Genomic DNA, 18,848 nt, shown 5'->3' with positions numbered 1-18,848 from the left:
AATACTAATTCTAGTACTTCAGATTGCAAATGAACCTTGCAGTATTGTTTCAAAACAGTAGGAAATGTATACTGTGGCACTGAATCGGATAACAGTAGGGAATATATACCGTATACTGTGGCACTGAATCCAGAAGGATTACATTGTGGCCCTATACAGTACACTGTGTATTATAATGGAGATCACAGGCACCAGGAGTTGTCCACAATGCCCAAATAAGACAGAAGATCCTCCACTTGGTGGCGTAGTAGGGGTCCTCCGATGTGTGGTTCCACTGTGACTCGTGTGATGTACAGTGCTATGCCCACGTGTGGTGCGTGGAGTGCTGGTTATGTTGGTTGTGCTGCCGTGGATGCTTGTTGTAGTGCTATGACCAGCAGGAGAGGTTCTGTTGGTAACCGGTGTTGGTGCCGTTGAGGTGGGGGCAGGCATGGTGCGTTGGGACGGATTTGAAGAGTAGCTGGGGGAGGAGGAGGGTTCTGTGGTTCCAACCCAGCTCGGGGTGTTGTTTGGGTTTTCAGTCGAGTTCGACACCGTTGCATTCATCGCAGATTGGTCGACGCCATCCGTCTGTGAGGAGTTGGTGGTCATTGTTGGTACAGTTGTCGTGTTGGTACTCTGCTCCGACAAAACAAAAACAAACAAATTGTCTTGATTGTGTTTGAAATAAATAGATTTCCCATGTTACATTTGTCAAAAGGCTCTTGAAGAAACACGTACCAATTAGTCCCTGACCCCGGTGATGTTTTCAAAATGAACCCATTAAGATCGCTATGAGCTTCTAGATCTGCTAGTTTTGAAAAATCATGAATCGAATCACAAACGTTCCTCCGTTTTTAACTCATATCTTTGCTTCTGGGTTGGTTCCTGGAACAACGTATTTTCTGATGGGGGTCGGTGGCCAACCTTGACATGAAATAGTTTGAGCTCCATTGATTGATTGATTGAAGTATTTATTGACAGTTTGGAGAATTACAGTACATTTCAAAGTACAACTAAATACAAAAACTGTTAACTGTGAGTGGACGACACCATGAAGCATTACACTTGTTTACAATAGGGCCCACCATTTTCAATTCATCAAAGCCACTGATATAGAAACATAGGCTTGTTAAGGTTTTCCATATCAGCCAGGAACTTCAGGGTGGATTTCCTGATAGCTCCACATTAATTGTCCAGTTGATGCCACAGATAAAAAAACCCTCCCACACTGTACAACATTCTGCCATCTCTCTGCCACACCGGTAGTCATGCCATGCAAAGGGCAAGCACCTGGTGCGTCAGCTTGGTACACGCGGCATGCAACATTAACCACACTTTGCATACTGCTGCTGGCAATATTGGCATGGAGACTAGTGAGTTCAGTGTCCTGTGTTACGCAAGTGTCTCCTTTATTGTCTTTCGTCTCTTTATCCGGACCCATTTTGTAATTTCCTGTGATATTCCCCATTTTCTTTTTTATCTTCCAGTGGAAGGCAGATACTGTACCTCCATTGGACGATGTCATTATAGTGTATCACAGGAGAGATGCTTAATTTGCAAAACAATGCTAAAATACATATAAACAGATATGTTTAAGGCATAATAAAATAGTGACTTATTGTAATTACTCAACATATACTGTAGCATCTCAGAAGTCAGAACACACTATACTGTCACTATTGTGATTTATTATTTTTGTGATCCAGGCCAATAAAACAAAAGATGGCCAAAATATCTTTTCTGGTATTAGTGCCTCCCACAATTAACTCATCTGATCTCATAAAGGTTTTAATTTGTTGTTGTTGCTGTGTCTCAGATATTTACTGTCTATCACATTATGGTACTATATGAGATTGGCAAAGTTACATTGTTTAAAAAAAGGTGGACTGTTCAACAATCGATTGGAATGCACTTGCATAGAAATACTATCACGTTGCTCAACTTACAAAAGAACCCCCACTTGGAACACAGAGTGAAATTTCCTTTTGCTTCCAGCACACATTAAGCACGATAGTAGTGTGTGTTGCTCATGTTCACGGCTCACACACTATTTGCCTAGAGTTGAACAATTGAAAAACTTCGCCATCCATCATCAGCAGATGATGATTTGATTCTAAACAAACATGTCACAAGAACAAGCAGCAGCGCCCGCTGTTTTGTTTACGCAATACTAGTTTACATATTAGGAAACAGAAAAACAAAGTAGACTTAATGACTAAAACAGATAGAGCTAAAGGCCCTAATCTGTAAACCTCTACGATGGTCACCAAATAAACTAATCCTTAACTACTTTCAAACATGATTTAAGAATGTAAAAATATCTATCCACACAGTAGAATCTGGACCCATAAGGGTCCATTTTAACACTTTCAGTTAGAAAACGTGATATTACAAAGTAAAACTCCACGCAATAACTCTGAGAGTGGACAAATGTACTTTTGTGCATGCACTCTCAGAGTTAAATGAACACATGTTATGACCATAAAGTAGTACAGGCCTCCGTGTGAGCGTCACTTACCACAGCACTGTCCAATAGCAGAGAGGTCAGACAGACACAAAAGACAAACTTGGCTGTGTCCCCCATGGTGATCCCCGGCTGACTCCTTGGCTCTCTGTAGCTGTGGCGGGGCCATTCTCTGGGTCTTTATATAGCCACTGGCTCTCCATCTTCCTAATAGCGAGAGCGGTTATTAGTCATGGGGGCTCAGCATACTGGGCTGCAGCAGGACAATCGTGCGGAGCACATTTGGACCGTTGCCAATTTGCCCTGTTGGGGTTTTGATACCGGGAGAGCACATAATAAAATGTGTCTGATATGTAAACGAGGGGAGGCAAATTAGTGATCTACCCCAGGCCGGCATGAGAATAGGACAACACACACTGGGACGCACACACTAGTACATTTACTAAGTACTGTACTTAAGTACAATTTTGAGGAATTTGTATTTTACTTGAGTATTTCCAATTTCCAATACTTTCACTTCTACTTCACTACTTTTTGGATCCAAATATTGTACTTTTACTGCACAACATTTATTTGAAAACTTTAGTTACTTAGATTTGGATTAATATTACAAAACATAAATTAACCCACTTCAGCTCTAAATACATATACATTTTGACCAATATTATTTGAAAATAGCCTATCTACAAGCTCACAATTCGTCAATGCGACACATTGTGAGCTTGTAGATCTGCTATTTTCAAAAGATTTGTATACATTTGAAAACTCGATTCTTCTTCGATTTTTCAAAAATAGCAGACCTACAAGCTCGTAGCGTGCCAATGAGCTATGAGCTTGTAGATCTGCTATTTATCAATAGCTAACTGGAGACTAGAGTAGAGCATGTCACTGAAATAATGCATCATCTCATTTAATTGGTCCTCACTAATGTTCATGATAAAACACCACAATTTGTTCCTACTGAGTCTGTGTCTCATTAGCCTCGGTCCCAGGCTTACTTATCTGCAAAAAGAAAATGGTGTCTCATAGGAGGGCTTTGGGCAGTTCGGACACCCGTCCACCAGTGACATCATCATTAGGCATATATTTTTTTTTAAACAAGATTTGTTTTAAAATATATTTAGATTTTTATTATCGTGAGAACGATAGCATTTCTTTTTGCATTGCATTGCAACTTTTCAGGAAAGGAAAGCCTGCCGTTTCTATTAGCTTGGATTCACCATCGATGATGTCACTGGTGGACGGGTTTCTGAACTGCCCACAGACTTCCTATGAGACACAGACTGAGTAGGAAAAAATGGTGGTATTTTATCATGAACATTAGTTAGGACCAATTACAGGAAGAGAAGTTGAAAAGTGGTGAAGTGGTCCTTTAAAGCTAACAAACATCGATGTGTCAAAGACAAACAGGCTATAAGGACAGCTGGAAAACATTTATAGTATATCCAAATGGTGTGGAATCACTGTGTACCCTTTTTGTTTTACAATGGAATCGGTGGAATGCCACAGTCATGGAATTCCGTTCATTCCATTGTATATAACGTCTAGTTCCATTCTTTCAGTTCCACTATTTACCTCTTGATAAAAGAACCTGAATCAATCTGAATGGAATTTCACCACAAATCCAACCACTGAAGCTTGTCAGTGATTCTTTGATACTGAAATATTTACGAAGCAGAATGGAATATGCCTCGGTGACATTTTGTTTGTGACATAAGAAATTAATCATGTAAATATTCTGGAAATTATATAACTGGAAAATGTACGTATAGTTAGATACACAGCAATGACTTGGCACTATCAAAACTTTTGGTTATAATCAACTTCACGCCTCCCCCTGGCCAGCCGGGGCACCTGATGGAGGGGAAAGGAACTGGTTGGAATAACGTGTTCCTTCCACGCGCTACGTCCAACCAGGGAAACTCCCCCCTGTCAGGTGTAAAGGAGCAATTAGGATCACATTAGATGATTGACACAGGGGTGAAAAATGGGTTACAAAATCGTGGGATAAAAAATATATTTAGAAAAAAAAAGAAATCAACTTCACACTGTTGGTGATTGTTGATAGATTGTACATGTATATATTCAACAGTATATATACAGTATATTCATTCACTGTTTAGTTTCACATCCATTCTTATATTCATCATACAGTTAATTCTATATGTTCATTGTTGATACTGTTTTTCCCCATGTCCTTCCAAAGATGTCTTTTGGGGTTTTTCTTGATTCAGAATATATGTCCTTTTCACATGATTGATTTACCTCTGACGAGCAGACAACGTACGCGTTTTGGCCTGGTCGGGCTTCCTCAGCGTTCCATTGTGTATTCATTTAATTAAAAGGTTCTCGACTCTTACTCTTACCTATTCCCCCTCCAATGTTCCATTCTCACTGAATTATCTGATCTTATCTTTCACTGTATTTATCTTTGTATGTGTTTCTCTAGCAGTTATGTGGTACCAGCTGATTCTCTTTCAGTAACAGTGGTGCATCAATATTTTCCAAGTTCCATTTTCAGTCTAGATCAGGGATTTTCAACTGATTATGAACCAGGGACCACCACCCTGACTGAGAATCAACCTGGGGACCACTGTTGTGTTCCCCTTAACAGCCATTATGTATTATTATATTGGTTACACATTTCCTAATAATGGTGACTCAACCAGTCAATCCCGTACACGTACAGTGTGTGGGGCGTACACTTTCCCGTACAAGTCAACTGAGGAAGTTCTTGACAGCCAACTTTTCAGTAAATTACAACATTGACGTGTCAGTTACTTGTCACAGCATCGGAGCCCACAGTGTGCGAGCGTCTCCGAGCGTATACTACTCGCCGCTCGGCACGTAGTCCAAGTCTGGGTTGGATGTGCATGTTTGTGTACTTTTTTCACGTATGATTGACGTGTCATCATACGTCACCAGGTCATTTAGTTCACTCTGTTTCGCAACTTTGCATGGTCAGGGACCACATAAAATACCTTCACGGACCACCAGTGGTCCACGGACCACCTGTTGAAAACCTCTGGTCTACATTATGCAAATATGAAGGATACACGTGACGGTGCCCCAGATTTGAGCCCGGTAAATGTTCACTCTGATAAGTCTGATAAGAAACTTGTAGTACAGTAGCCGGTAAATCATTCCACTTAACAAACATCAACTTTATCTCGATTTGCAAGTTTATACTGCAGGTACGTGTGTAACTGATATCACTAAATACATAGCCTACTTTAAATGACACTGGGCTGGGCATGGTGATACAGGTTTATCTTCCTAAAATATGTCATTGGTTTAACATGGATTGAAATGTATTGAAGAGATGAAAATTATGACAGCATGATTTAAAAAAAGAAATACATTCTTCTTAGGTGGACCCACCTAAGCAACCAGGATCCCTGGTGTCAGACGTTACTAGTCATGTGGTGATTCCAAAGGAAGGATACAGTCAATCTGGAACTTCAACCGACATATTTGTGTATGTGGAGTGGGTACCTTATGTCAAGTTAGGGAAGGAAAACTGCATGGAACCCAGGCATGATTAGTTGGGGGGACCACATTCCATATAGTACTTTTCTCTTCTTCAGCTAAACAAACAAATACAGAAAAACTGTTAAGGGGCACGGTGGCACAGTCGGTAGTGCTGTCGCATCACAGCTAGTAGGTCCTGGGTTTGATTCCCGCTGGGGCCGCGCTGGGAGCGTGTTTCCTCCTCCGCGTCATCAGTGCCCATATCCGAGGCGGGGTTGGCAAAAGGCCCTTTCTGTGTGGAGTTTGCATGTTCTCCCCATGTGCCCTAGGGTAGGTACCCTTACAAAACATGCAGTAATCCTGGTCTTAAACTACCTCCCCCTGATGGAGGGGAAAGGAACTGGTCGGAATAACGAGTTCCTTCCACAGGCTACGTCCGGCCGTGGAAACTCGCGGCTTGGACTCCTCATGCATAGAAGGAAGCATGCTTCCCCAGGTTGGCAGAAGATGTAGCGCCCAGGATTACATTATTACTTGATAATTGACACTGGGTGAAAAAATGGTCGTGGGATAAAAATGTAAGGATAGAAAAACAGCTAACCTAGTGTTTCATTTATATTATAGTGTAATTGTGTCCATTTAATGCTGCTCATCACGCGTTGAAGTAGGTAAACTTCAAGGACAGATCGAGGGGGAAACAGACTTGTTCCTGTAACACGGTGTTCTAGTAGCCATGTATGAGAGCATGGCTGGACAAAGCCAAGCCTTTGTAGAGTTTATCGCCTGCCTTATCACCATAGTGCATATTTCCTGGTATAGGGCACTTTTTACTGTACTGTATGTCTGTGTCTGACAATAACTCCTGTGCCCATGCAGTTGCTATTTCAATCCAATGCTACTGGGCAGTGAGTTATATTTTTCTTTTTTTTTTAACAATAATTCTCACTATATAATACAGGTTATTTTTTGCCGCCTGTTTCTGATGGCTGGCTATCTGTATTAGTTGTGCATGCTTTCTGTTATATTTATTCTGTTAATGTTTCACTGTACCGAATAATACACAGGTAGCCCAAAAGAGGAAACAGTGACGATAGGGAGGAGTAAGTCATAAACGTCATAGCCAACTCTCTTATTGACATAAACTTTAACTTATAAACCTTATGGGATCAATTTGTGCAACAGCAAACAATGGAAGGTATTTCAATAAAAAGAAAATGAAACCTTATGTAAATAAAGACCTGAACATCGAGAAAGAATATCTGAAGGAGGATCCCAATATGTCATGCTGAGACAGTATAACAAACTAGGTTGTTGTTTTAACCACGTCTTTAACACTTTTATATTTTGTTGACCTGGGATCCTCCAGGGAGCCATCTTTGGCCACCTCCTTTTTTTCCCTCTACACCAAATATGTTCGGTGAAAATGATGCATCACAATACAATACATCGTGTTACGATGCAAGGCAGTGTAAGCTTGAAGATCTGCAGTATTATGACTGGCACGAATAGGGATGCTTCTAAATTAAAGTATAAATGCTTGATTGCTACACATCTTAATCCAATGCTACAGAGTTCTAAATAAGGCAGATTGAAAAGTACTATAACTTTTTTGCATCATAGGTGCAAATATTCTATTGTATTCTATTTTCTGCCCCTGACATTAATACTCAATGCATTGCCAAATCAAATCAAAACCAAAACAAATGTGCTGTACATGACAACGACAAATGTCCACACACAAAAAAAAAGAGACAAATATGAACTCATATGGCTGACCATGTCTGTGGCTGGATATACTCACATCACATACACATACATCTGATAAGGCCATTATATGGCTACAACTCAAATACAAACTTCCTTGTGATTCTAGTCTGTCACAATGGGTCAGACCTTTGAACTTCTTGACAAAACGTGTAATGTAAACAGTGGCACAATACAAAGCAGGCATGCAGTAGAGCAGTAATTCGTTTATTTTTTTCCCTGCTATAGCCGATCAATTTTATATAAACCCAGCCCCCAAGTTATCTTTATACTATACAGTCAGTTTGGCTTTTATTGTCTTTAGTGTCAATATAAATGAATTGGTTGGTTGATTGATTGATTTATTAACAGGGTACATTTCAAGGAAAGTACAGGTCAATACAAAATCTGCTACGAGGACAAAAATCTGAAGAGGCACTAAGACTTGTTTACATCAGTGTCCTCCATTTTCAATTAATCAGAACATACAAATGTAGGCCCTCGTTTATCAATGGAGTGTAAAATCTGACCTCAAATTCGAGCGTCGGTTTTGGAGTACGCTCACGTCGGCTCGGCATTTATGAAGTGATCGCAAACAGCTGATCCTTGCTTAATTTCGTTCCTAGCATTGATAAATGTGACGGCTAAAATCAAGCTGGCACGCCCTATAAAATCAAGCCCACGTTTTTGAGACATAAACAACTGCAATAAGACCAAACCAAACGTACGGAAACCATAGTTACATGATGGAAAAAGCCAATAAAAAGGTTTCCCCCGCTTTTCTTGCTGCCCGCCTCACCCCCCAACCCTCCCCTCCCCTTCCCTCACACGCACGCAAATTGCAAGCCCAACTCAATGGCGTGTTGTATCTTAAATAAATAAAGATATACCGGTATTTGAATGAACACCTGCATGAATTAAATAATAGCTGTAGGCCTACCCTACACGTTGTCTATTTCCCTCTCGCCTCGCTTGCCTGGCTGTCATGTCCACGCATGCACGCACGCACCTCAAGGCTACATGACACATCACAGTTGCATCACCATGAATGGAATACATTTGTAAGCTACTATATTCATTTGACCCATTCATGCACAGTGCACATTAAAGCGGTCATGTAGGTAGGCGAAGGCGATCCCAGTGACATGTCAACCATGTTCTAATAATAACAAAACAAAATATATGAATTGTTGTTGAATTGTATTAATCATAGAATCAGTAAAAAAATCTGGTCACATTTGATATAGTATAGTATAATTTATAGTTATAATACAATAAAATTGTGGTTCGATTACTTGCATTCAGCAGGGCTTAAGTTAATATCACCTTGGAAATAGACGCTGGTTTGCATGAGAGTGGGAGCAACAACTTGTATTCAGTTCAGAGTCGTTGCTTTGGCCTAAGGTCAGATAAAAGAAAGTTCCGACCACAATGGAAACAAGCCCTTAGGACGTTTGGTGTTATCCTTTTAACATTATTGTATACTACTAGTATAACTAGTTTGGAAACGGTTAATAAAGTACTCAATTAATCAATCAATGGAATCAATCCTGTTAATGTGTAAATTGTAAAATGAATTATACTATTATATAAATATGTAAAATAAATATATATATATTCAACTTATTCTCATTCCAGGACTCACAGTTGACCTACATAAGCTTCAATTAAAATTATATACCGTAGGCTTAGGATATATTATTAACGCTCATGTCAGAATTCTGAAAGACATGCAGATGTGATTACAGTTTCAAACAAAAACATAATGTACTGTAGGCTAGTATAAATGGACACATCTGCTTCTTCCGCGTGTGTGAGGAATATACACGATCAGAACTATTATATTATTCACTGTACTGAGAATGAAACATGTGCCCCATAATTAAATCATGCATGTTGTTCTGTCTTTGTCTCCATCTAGTGGTAGAAAAGAAGGACGCTTCTTTCTGACTTTCAACCAAGGAGTATATTGAACGAGGAGAGGTCACACACAGAACCAGAATGAGAGCCTAAAGATAGATACATACTGCATTCCGAGGGGCTTCTCAACTAAATATGTTCTTCTGCATAATGAGTACTCATAAGTGGGGGTTTTTCTCTATTGTGAATACGCTGGTGTGTCTTCAGGTAATCTGACTGACTGAAACTCTTGTCACAATATTTACAGTGGAAAGGTTTTTCTCCATTGTGGATACTCTGGTGTCTATTCAGGTGACCTATATGACTAAAACTACTGTCACAATGTTTACAGTGGAAAAGTTTTTCTCCAGTGTGGATACGCTGATGTAACTTGAGGTGACGTGACCTACAGAAACGCTCGTCGCACTCTTTACAGTGGAATGGTTTTTCTCCATTGTGGACAGTCTGGTGTCTCTTCAAGCTACTCGACTGACTGAAACTCTTGTCACAATGTTTACAATGGTAAAGCTTTTCTCCATCGTGGACACGCTGGTGGTGAGTCTTCAGGTCACCAGACTGTCTGAAACTCATGTCACAATGTTTACAGGGAAATGTTTTTTCTCGACTGTGGACACGCCGGTGGTGTGTCCTCAGGTCATCCGATCGACTGAAACTCTTGTCACAATTTATACAGTTGAAAGGCCTTTCTCCAGTGTGGACACGCTGGTGCCTCTTTAAGCCACCTGACCTTCTGAAACTCTTGTCACAATGTTTACAGTGGAAATGTTTTTCTTTTTTCTGGAGAAAAGGCTTTTCTCCAGTGTGGACACGATCGTGCCTCTTCAGGTTATCTGACCGACTATAGCTCTTGTCACAATGTTTACAGTGGAAAGGTTTTTCTCCATCATGGACACGCTGGTGTGTCTTCAAGTCTCCTGACCGACTGAAACTCTTGTCACAATGTTTACAATTGAAAGGTTTTTCTCCAGTGTGGATGCGCTCGTGTCTCTTCAGGTCTCCTGACCGAATGAAACTCTTGTCACAATGTTTACAATTTAAAGATTTTTTCCCAGTGACTTCAGTGTCAGACGCAAGTTCAACTTCAATTTCAGAGCAGTGTGAAGATATGTTTTCATCAATTTCCCTTTTTACTGCTAGTAATGTCAACATTGATCCATCAGGTACCTCTGGTCTTTGAAGTATCTCCTCCTGTTGATCTTTAATGTGTGGAGGCTCCGGTTCCTCCTTGGGCAAACTGGGGCTCCTCTCCTGTTCAGGAGAATCCTCCACTTTACACACAACCACGTGCAGGATGTCTAGGAGGACAAATATGACACTGGATTACTAACATATAAATCTATAGTATATTTCCGTTTTCTAGGTTCCCTGTACAAAGTGAGCTATCACCAACTTTGATTGACCAAACATTTACTAATTCACTAGGAAAGACCAAGCATCAGACATAAGATCCTTCAGGGTTGTTTATTGAATAGACAGTATTGTCGTTCGCATGCGAAGCATGGAACGTGCGGCATAAACAACCAGGGGCAGGGGAAGCCATTAGAGGTGCCGGCGTGAACATCTAAGGGCATCACTACACGCAAGCGTGTAGCGTGCGGCTTAGATAGTCAGGGGCACAAATTACGTGGGGGCGCCGACGAGAACATCTAAGGGCATCACTACGCGGAGCGTGTAGCATGCGGCTTAGATAGTCAGGGGCACAAATTACGTGGGGGCGCCGACGAGAACATCTAAGGGCATCACTACGCGGATCGTGTAGCATGCGGCTTAGATGGTCTGGCCGTGGGAGGATGCCATTAGAGGTGCCGGTGTGAACATCTAAGGTCATCGCCACACACAAGCATGCAGCGTGCGGCTTAGATGGTCAAGAGCACGGGACGTGGGCGGTGGTGGGATTGAGGGGTTCGAGTGGTTGTGGACCCAGATACTTTGGCTTGGGGGTCGAGGCGTGCGCCGTGCGAAATGTGTAGAAACCCCAAAAGTATCTTACCAGAATTTACTAGACCCTGGAGCGGTGGGCGTTGTGAAGGTCGGGGGCGTTGATGCTGATGTAGCTGAGTTGGCCCGGGAAGACAGTCGGGCCGAGGGTCTGGATTATGTGGTCGGAACTCCCTTGTTTGAAGCTGTGGACGCCGCTCCGGTTCTGGAGGAGTGGCAGGAGTAGTGTTCCGGGGAGTGTCCTGCTTTGACGGGGACCAGGCGGAGGTAGGAATGGAGGTAGGAAGCCCAAAAAAAAGCTGAAGAAACTTAGCTTCGAGCGTGGCATTGGTGTGGGGGCCTGAGTAGCCGGTGCAGAGTATGTGGATGTAGCTTGAACAATGGGGCACTGAGCGCTTCTGGGGGACCTCCTAGGAAGGGTGGAGCCTGGAAGGGAAGGGTTTGGTTATACTGATAGAAGTGGGAGGAGGAGGGGGTTGAATTGGTGAATACGGCTTCGAGCGTGGCATGGTGTGGGGGTCCGAGTAGTCAGTGCGGGAGATGCGGATGTAGCTGACTAGGATTTAGCTGTGGGGGGTTGGTGTTGAGGAGGGGGTTGCATTCTTTTCGGGGCAGTTGGGGCGGGAGTGGGAGCCGCCACAGTTGGTGCAGGCATGTAGCCAGCGGCATGAGGACCTGTCGCAGCCTTTGTCATTGAAGTTATTGCAGAGCATGTTAATTCCGACGAAGATGAGGGGACGGCCGCACCTGTCTCTGGCTTTGGTGGCAGTGGGGGAGACATTACTGGAGGTGGTGACGCTGAGGAGGGAGGGGATGGTGGAGCTGGTTTGGCGTGAAGCATGGGGGCGGGGTTCTGGAGCTATGAGAGTGCAGAGGGTGGTGGGATGGGTGGGGCAGTTGCAGAGACTGCATGCTTCGGCCGTTTTGCCGTGAAAGATCCGGCAGTACAGCTCCAGGTCAAGGGAGCCCCAGTAAGTGGAAGAATTAAACTGTTGGAGTCTGGAGGCGGCCCTGGCGGAGAATTGCCGGTGATATTCATAAAAGAGGCTGCCTCCGAAACGGGCACAGAGGTTCATGCAGAGGTAGAGGTGGTCGTCAAGTTCTTGGCGGCGGGAAGGATAGGTGGTGCAAAGGATGTCGCGAAAAATGGAGAAAGCCAGGACAAACTCAGTGGGTGTGAGAACGGAGGAAGTGGATGGGGAGAGGTCACGGAGGATGATGGAGACTCCTCCTACTTCTAGTGTCCGGTGTTGGAATCTGCTGGCGGAGGGGAGGATGAGAGAGGAGAGGTCGATGTCCATGCCTTGTAGAATTTGGGATCGGAGGGATGGGGAGACCATGGGGGCGTTGAGGGCGAAGGCTGATGGTGGAATGGGTGCCGGCGTGGCTGTAGCGAGGGAGAAGGAAGGAGGGGGGGGAGGGGGGTTGGGGAACACTGGGTGGGGAGGGAGAGAAGACAGGTTAAATAGTTGGGCGCTGAGCGCTGCTGGGGGACATCCTAGGGTGGCTGGGGGACATCCTAGGGTGGCTGGGGGACCTCCTAGGGAAGATGGAGCCTGAAAAGGGGAGCCTGAAAAGGGAGAGTTTGGTTGTACTGAAAGAGGGAGGAGGTGGGGGGAGGGGGGTGCTGCGGCCTGCTGGAGGTGGGAGGGAGGGACAGGTAGGGCAGAAGGGAGAAAACCAGGTGGAAATTGGATTAGTGGTGTAGTGTGTGGTGGAGTTCTCATTTTCTGCCCGAACCCAACCCGGCCCGGCCCGACATTTTCGAAATTATTATATTACCGGTATACTAATTAGTCGGGCCGGGCCGAGCCTCGGGCTCTGTGATTTTCTGTGATTTTTTATTTTTCTCCTTTTTTCAAGAATGTTATTATAATAAAAATAGCAATTCTGTTATTTGTGTATTGTGTAGCCTACAAGTATGTATTTATTATGAAGAGGGCTGCGCTATGGCGATTCACTTGGAATGGATTACTGACTGCGCAGGCAGAGAGAAGTGAACGGTGGGGTGGTTGTTTAATGTTTATACCGCTGGCTGGCCTCTGGTTTGCGGCGCACCAAATGAGCTTCAGTTCATAATGCTAAATGTTTTATAAATCAATCGGATTATCACACGATATACTGCAACATGACGAAAACAGTTGCACTGAGCCATCTCGTTAAACCCAGCTGGCTGCGATGAATAACCTAATCATTAGGCCTAATCAACGTCATATAGTCACCAACCGATCCATATAATTCTGTAGTGTATGATGACCACGCAATGTTACAGATCACTGCAGGCTACAGGCTATTTGATTTACAAAATGATTAGTATTATAACCGCCGTCCCTCAGTGCGGCGGCGGCGCTCCTCGTTATATGTCCCCGATTTAAAATAACAGATCTCTAAGCTGTCGAGACACGCCATGAGTGATGTGGATGTGAGTGGATGGTTCGTAAACTTTGTAGGCTATGTTTGTTCTTTTGGACACCGAACGGGGACGATACTTGGGGTCTTGGACATATTTCACTTCAGAGGAAACGGGGAGCTACTCACCACCACTGGAAATGGAATCCATTAGAATGATATGGAAATGGTACATTAACAGTCTAACGTGAGCTACATAAATCATTTATTTCGGCAATAAGTCCATTGAACTCCGTTCTCACTCTCACACAGACACACACTGAAAAAAAAAGAACGCCACTTTAATGCATGGCCAGCGCAGCAGCACGCGCCGTCAGTGGTTCACTGACGGCGCGTGCTGCTGCGCTGGCCATGCATTAAAGTGGCGTTCTTTTTATTTCTTTGTCAGGCTTTGGGCCTAACATTCTGGTAATGTTTAGGGTCGGGCCGAGCTTCGGGCTGACCCAGTTAGGGCCGGGCCAGGCTTCAAATTTCGGGCCTGATGAGAACTCTAGTGTGTGGTGGAGGGAGGATACTGGCCCTTTGCAGGATGGAAGAGGCTGAAGTGGCTGGAGCTCCTTTGGTTGAGTGGTGGGAGTGGAGAGGGTGGACGTCTGGGGAGAATGAACGTCTCTGGAACGTCACTGTGGCGGCAGGACGCTGCGTGACGTCACCGGAGTGGGATGGAGCCGCTGGCTTTGTGACGTCACCGCCACGTGACGTGGCAGCTCGACGCGAGGCGTTTCCGCGACGCGACATTGCCGCCTGCCGCGCGACGACGCCGCCACTCGGCCGAGCGGACGCCCGTGGAGTGTCTCCTGGGCTGGGAGGAAGACGCGTGACGTCACGGCTGTGCGACGGACCCACGTTGGCTGGCGAGGCTGCCGTTGTTGTTCCGCTGTTGCTGCACTGAGCGACGTGGATGGACATGAGGGCTGTAAACAGAGCTAGTTTGTTTGCAGAACGGTTAAATGGAATGCCTTTGGTGATGAGGGCTCTTTGGAGGCCGACTACCAGCCTGAAGCGAGGGTTGGTGCTGGTAGATGGCTGGCTGGTTAGTGAAGCTGCTGCTGGAGCTTGGTGTCCATTCTGAGGCTGATGAACTAGAAGCTACGAGTATTAAATTAGGCTGTTAATCCTCTTTGTGTAGCAGTGTACTGCGTTTACTGGAAACTATGCACGCCGCCGTTTTTCAAACTTGTGTTTAAGTACCCAGGGTGATTGGTGAGGTAGGAGTGGTCAGCCTGGTTTTAGAAAAATCATGCTTTAGCAAAGACACACTATTAAAACACGCCTGTGGACGAGAAGCGAAAACATATGGAATGTCAGGACAGGTCAGCTCCTGTTTGAGGTCAGATATAGAGTTGCTGGCCAGGTCCATATAGATATAGGTGATGATCCAGTCTTCTCCATGTATGGCTATCCAGGGTTTGATGAGGTCAGTGTCGTATATGGAGACGGCCATATATGGAGCATGTCACGAGGCGTGACGGACTGACGGCTATATATGGTGACGTGACATGTAACGAGGCGTGACGGACTGACGGCCATATTTGGTCCGACAGGTTTTTTAAAAGTAATAATCTGTGACCTACGGTCGCAATTAATACTTCTAGAGAGAGATCAGTTTTAGACGCAATGTAGTAAAGGAAGTGTTAAGAGTGAGTGACTCACGGGGGGCATACGTGGCCTGTTAAGACTCACCCGTGGCTTCCACGTGCATGACCACTTGAGACACATACGTGGCCTGTTAAGACTCACCCATGGCTCCGACATGCATGACCACATGAGACACATACGTGGCCGGTTAAGACTCACCCATGGCTCCGACATGCATGACCACTTGAGACACATACGTGGCCTGTTAAGACTCACCCGTGGCTTCCACGTGCGGTTAGGGTAAGATTACTAGGACCTTATTAGGACTATTGCATGTCGGACTGGCTACTTCAGGCAATTGTTCCCCCCACAATTTAGGGAAACTGGGGTTCAAATCATTAAACCTCAAATCAAGAAGCTGAGAAAAAGCCAGTCAAAGATCTGACACAGTAATCACAAATAAGCCAAAATCCTACCATACACGTCACTACGCCCTCTCCCTATAGTTTAATCTCCTGCAGTCGCTTACAATCGTAATAAGACATAAAATATTACATAGAATAGAGAATATCTTTCAAAATAAAATTTGACAGATATCCCAATGATGGATTTACATATCAGGATATTAGTCCAGTTCAATATGTAAAAAAACTACTGTACACATTTTTGGAAACTTTTTTTTGGAAAAAGTATGACAAATCAGAAAATAGATAATTCCATTCGAGCAGAATCCTATATGGTTTGAATTATAAAAGGGACCGGACTATTATTATGAGTGCCCTGGTATTTTTTGCCATTGTTATTGTATAGTGAAAAAGAAAAGGAAGAGCACGTGTAACTTACTGAGGTGTGGGTGTTCTTCAGGTTCCAGTTTAATAAATATCTTTAAAGGTTCCTCCTGTTTAGTAGAAATGTCTTCAGGTTCCAGTTTAATAATTTTTTTTGCAGGTTCCTCCTGTTTAGTAGAAATGTCTTCAGGTTCCTCCTGTTTAATAGAAACGTCCCTGGCTGAGTGTGGAGAGTTCATCTTCACCTGCAGTCTGGACTCCACTCCACACACCGGTCTGAAATCAAGTGAATAAGGAAGGACTTGTCTTTAATAAGTGGTGTTAACCCAACTGTCTAACATGTGAATCTTGAGATTATGGGATTTATGTGGTAGGTTAAAATAACTAAACAATTTCTCCATCTATCATATTTTGTCATGTCATCATGAACTCCATATCGGGATTGTTTTGTGGAGTGGAAAGCCTACTTTCCCTAGTGGATGCACGTTGAGCCCCCCACCACACGTATAAAATGCAGAGTAGTAAGTAGCCTTGCCGAGCCATGAGGCCCATAGGGCAGGAGCCTATCTCCTGTTTCTGTAGCGTGAGGCAGCTTGATGTACAAGTACACGCTCTGGACATGACGCTAGTATGTCGCAGGGACTTACCCCCAATCCAACCCTTGATGCTGAGTGTCAAGCAGGGAGGCACTGGGTCTTTGGTATGACCCGGCCGGGGATCGAACCCCGACCTCCCAGTCTCAGGGCGGACACTCTAACCACAAGGCCACTGAGCTGGTAATGCAGAGTAGAGGGCGCTATCTGTAGAGGGCGCAGTGAAGCAACTAAAGCATGTTTTCTTCCGGTGAAAAAATATATTTTCTGGCCAAAAAGTGTGTGGTGGGGGGCTCAGAGTGCGTACACTAGGGAAAGTAGGCTTTCGCCGCCACAAAACCGTCTTTGTGAGTAGCAAAATCATTATTTTTATGTTTGCAGAAGTCGACAGGCTGTAGTGTACTGCATTTCATGCGTGCGCAGGAAGTCGAGCCTTAAAGGACAACTTTAGTTTTTTTCAACCAAGGTTCATGTTTTAGGTTGTTATTAGAGAAACTAAAAGGTGAGTGTTAATTTTCTTTTATTTGCTGCTTTCTTTCGTTTTGGGGATTTTAGCAGTTTTTGACAGGGGGGCGGGGGCATTCGAGCATGGGGCTAAATATGTATTTTTTTACCAAATTTGATGGTGATTTATTTATTTATTATTTACTATAGTCCTAATAAACCCCAAGAAATTACATCTGGCCACAAAAGATCACAGGATATACTGAATGTGAAGGTAGCCTACTGGGGGAAGGCTTATACTGTGTGTATAGGCTCAATATGTCAGTTTGTCACATTCAATAGATCCTGTGATCTTTTGTGGCCAGATGTAATTTCTTGGGGTTTATTAGGACTATAGTAAATAATACAAAAATAAATCACTATAATATTTTGTAAAAAAAATACATATTTAGCCCCATGCTCGAATGCCCCCGCCCCCCTGTCAAAAACTGCTAAAATCCCCAAAACGAAGGAAAGCACCAAATGAAAGAGAATTAACACTCACCTTTTAGTTTCTCTAATAACAACCTAAAACATGAACCTTGGTTGAAAAAAACTAAAGTTGTCCTTTAAGGAGAAGTCCTTAAGGACCAGAGCTAGGGATGCAATAACTGACAATCATTGACATATGGCACGCTGACTATCTAGAAAATAAAAACATGGCATGATGGCACCTGATTTAAGGTTGCAGAACCTTGCCCTACAAACAGTATCATCATATAACTCTCTCTCTCTCTCTCTCTCTCTCCTCTCTCACACAGCTGTAACGTTTAATACATTAATAAAAAAATAAAATAGTGGCATCAAGATGCAACCAAACACATGTATTATATATTATTAAACAAACAAGCAGATATAAGAGTAATACGATTCGTGTTCCATTATGTTACTTAAAACTAAAGATAATATAAAAGCTAAATAGATGAAAACACAACGTGAATGATCATGATCAGTCATCAGTTCATCTTTACCTGCTGTTTCTTTCAGTGGTTGAGCTAGCCTGCTAACAAACAAACCAACGTCCTCCTGCTGCTTAACGACGACACTGTTTTCAAACGACACCTTTTAGTTTTAGTTTTATTATTAAAGTGTTTTCAAACGAAACCTTTTATAGTTTTAGTATTGTCAACAGTCGCAGCCTCGCAGGCGAACATATAGGGTTGTGCACATGCGCACTGCTGCTGGAGCGTGCGTGCACGTACCATAAACGGTCAATAGGGGGCGCCATTGTAAAGGTACAAAAGTATTGGCTTCAAAATGTACTTTAAGGTAGAAAAAGTAGAAAGTACTTATTATGCAGAATGTCCCGTTTCAAATGTTTAAACTTCCTTTGAAAAGAGCATTGTGAGCTTGTAGATATTTTCAAATGGCTGAAATGTTGGCTGAAGTGGTTAATGCAAAGTAACTAAACTAGTTGTCAAATAAATGTAGTGGAGGAGTAAAAGTACAATATTTGGATCTGAGATCATAGTGGAGTTT

The 18,848-nt window shown here is 43.4% G+C and overlaps 1 protein-coding gene across 1 annotated transcript; it reads right to left on the bottom strand.

Annotated features, from left to right (window-relative positions):
• Positions 1–9,709: 9,709 nt before the first annotated feature.
• LOC310875314 (uncharacterized protein) lies at positions 9,710–16,415 on the bottom strand (the record flags this gene model as incomplete). Its single annotated transcript, XM_083788514.1, has 2 exons — positions 16,349–16,415; positions 9,710–10,875 (listed from the first exon to the last, which is right to left on the bottom strand). Exon 2 carries the CDS (start codon positions 10,727–10,729, stop codon positions 9,710–9,712), a length of 1,020 nt encoding a protein of 339 aa, XP_083644640.1. The 5' UTR covers positions 10,730–10,875; positions 16,349–16,415.
• Positions 16,416–18,848: the final 2,433 nt, after the last annotated feature.

This window comes from Protomyctophum parallelum (genome assembly GCF_964188405.1).
Source record: "Protomyctophum parallelum genome assembly, chromosome: 1".
NCBI lineage: Eukaryota > Metazoa > Chordata > Actinopteri > Myctophiformes > Myctophidae > Protomyctophum > Protomyctophum parallelum.
Note: the sequence above shows the minus strand (reverse complement) of the source record. Positions and strands in the feature narration are given on the sequence as shown.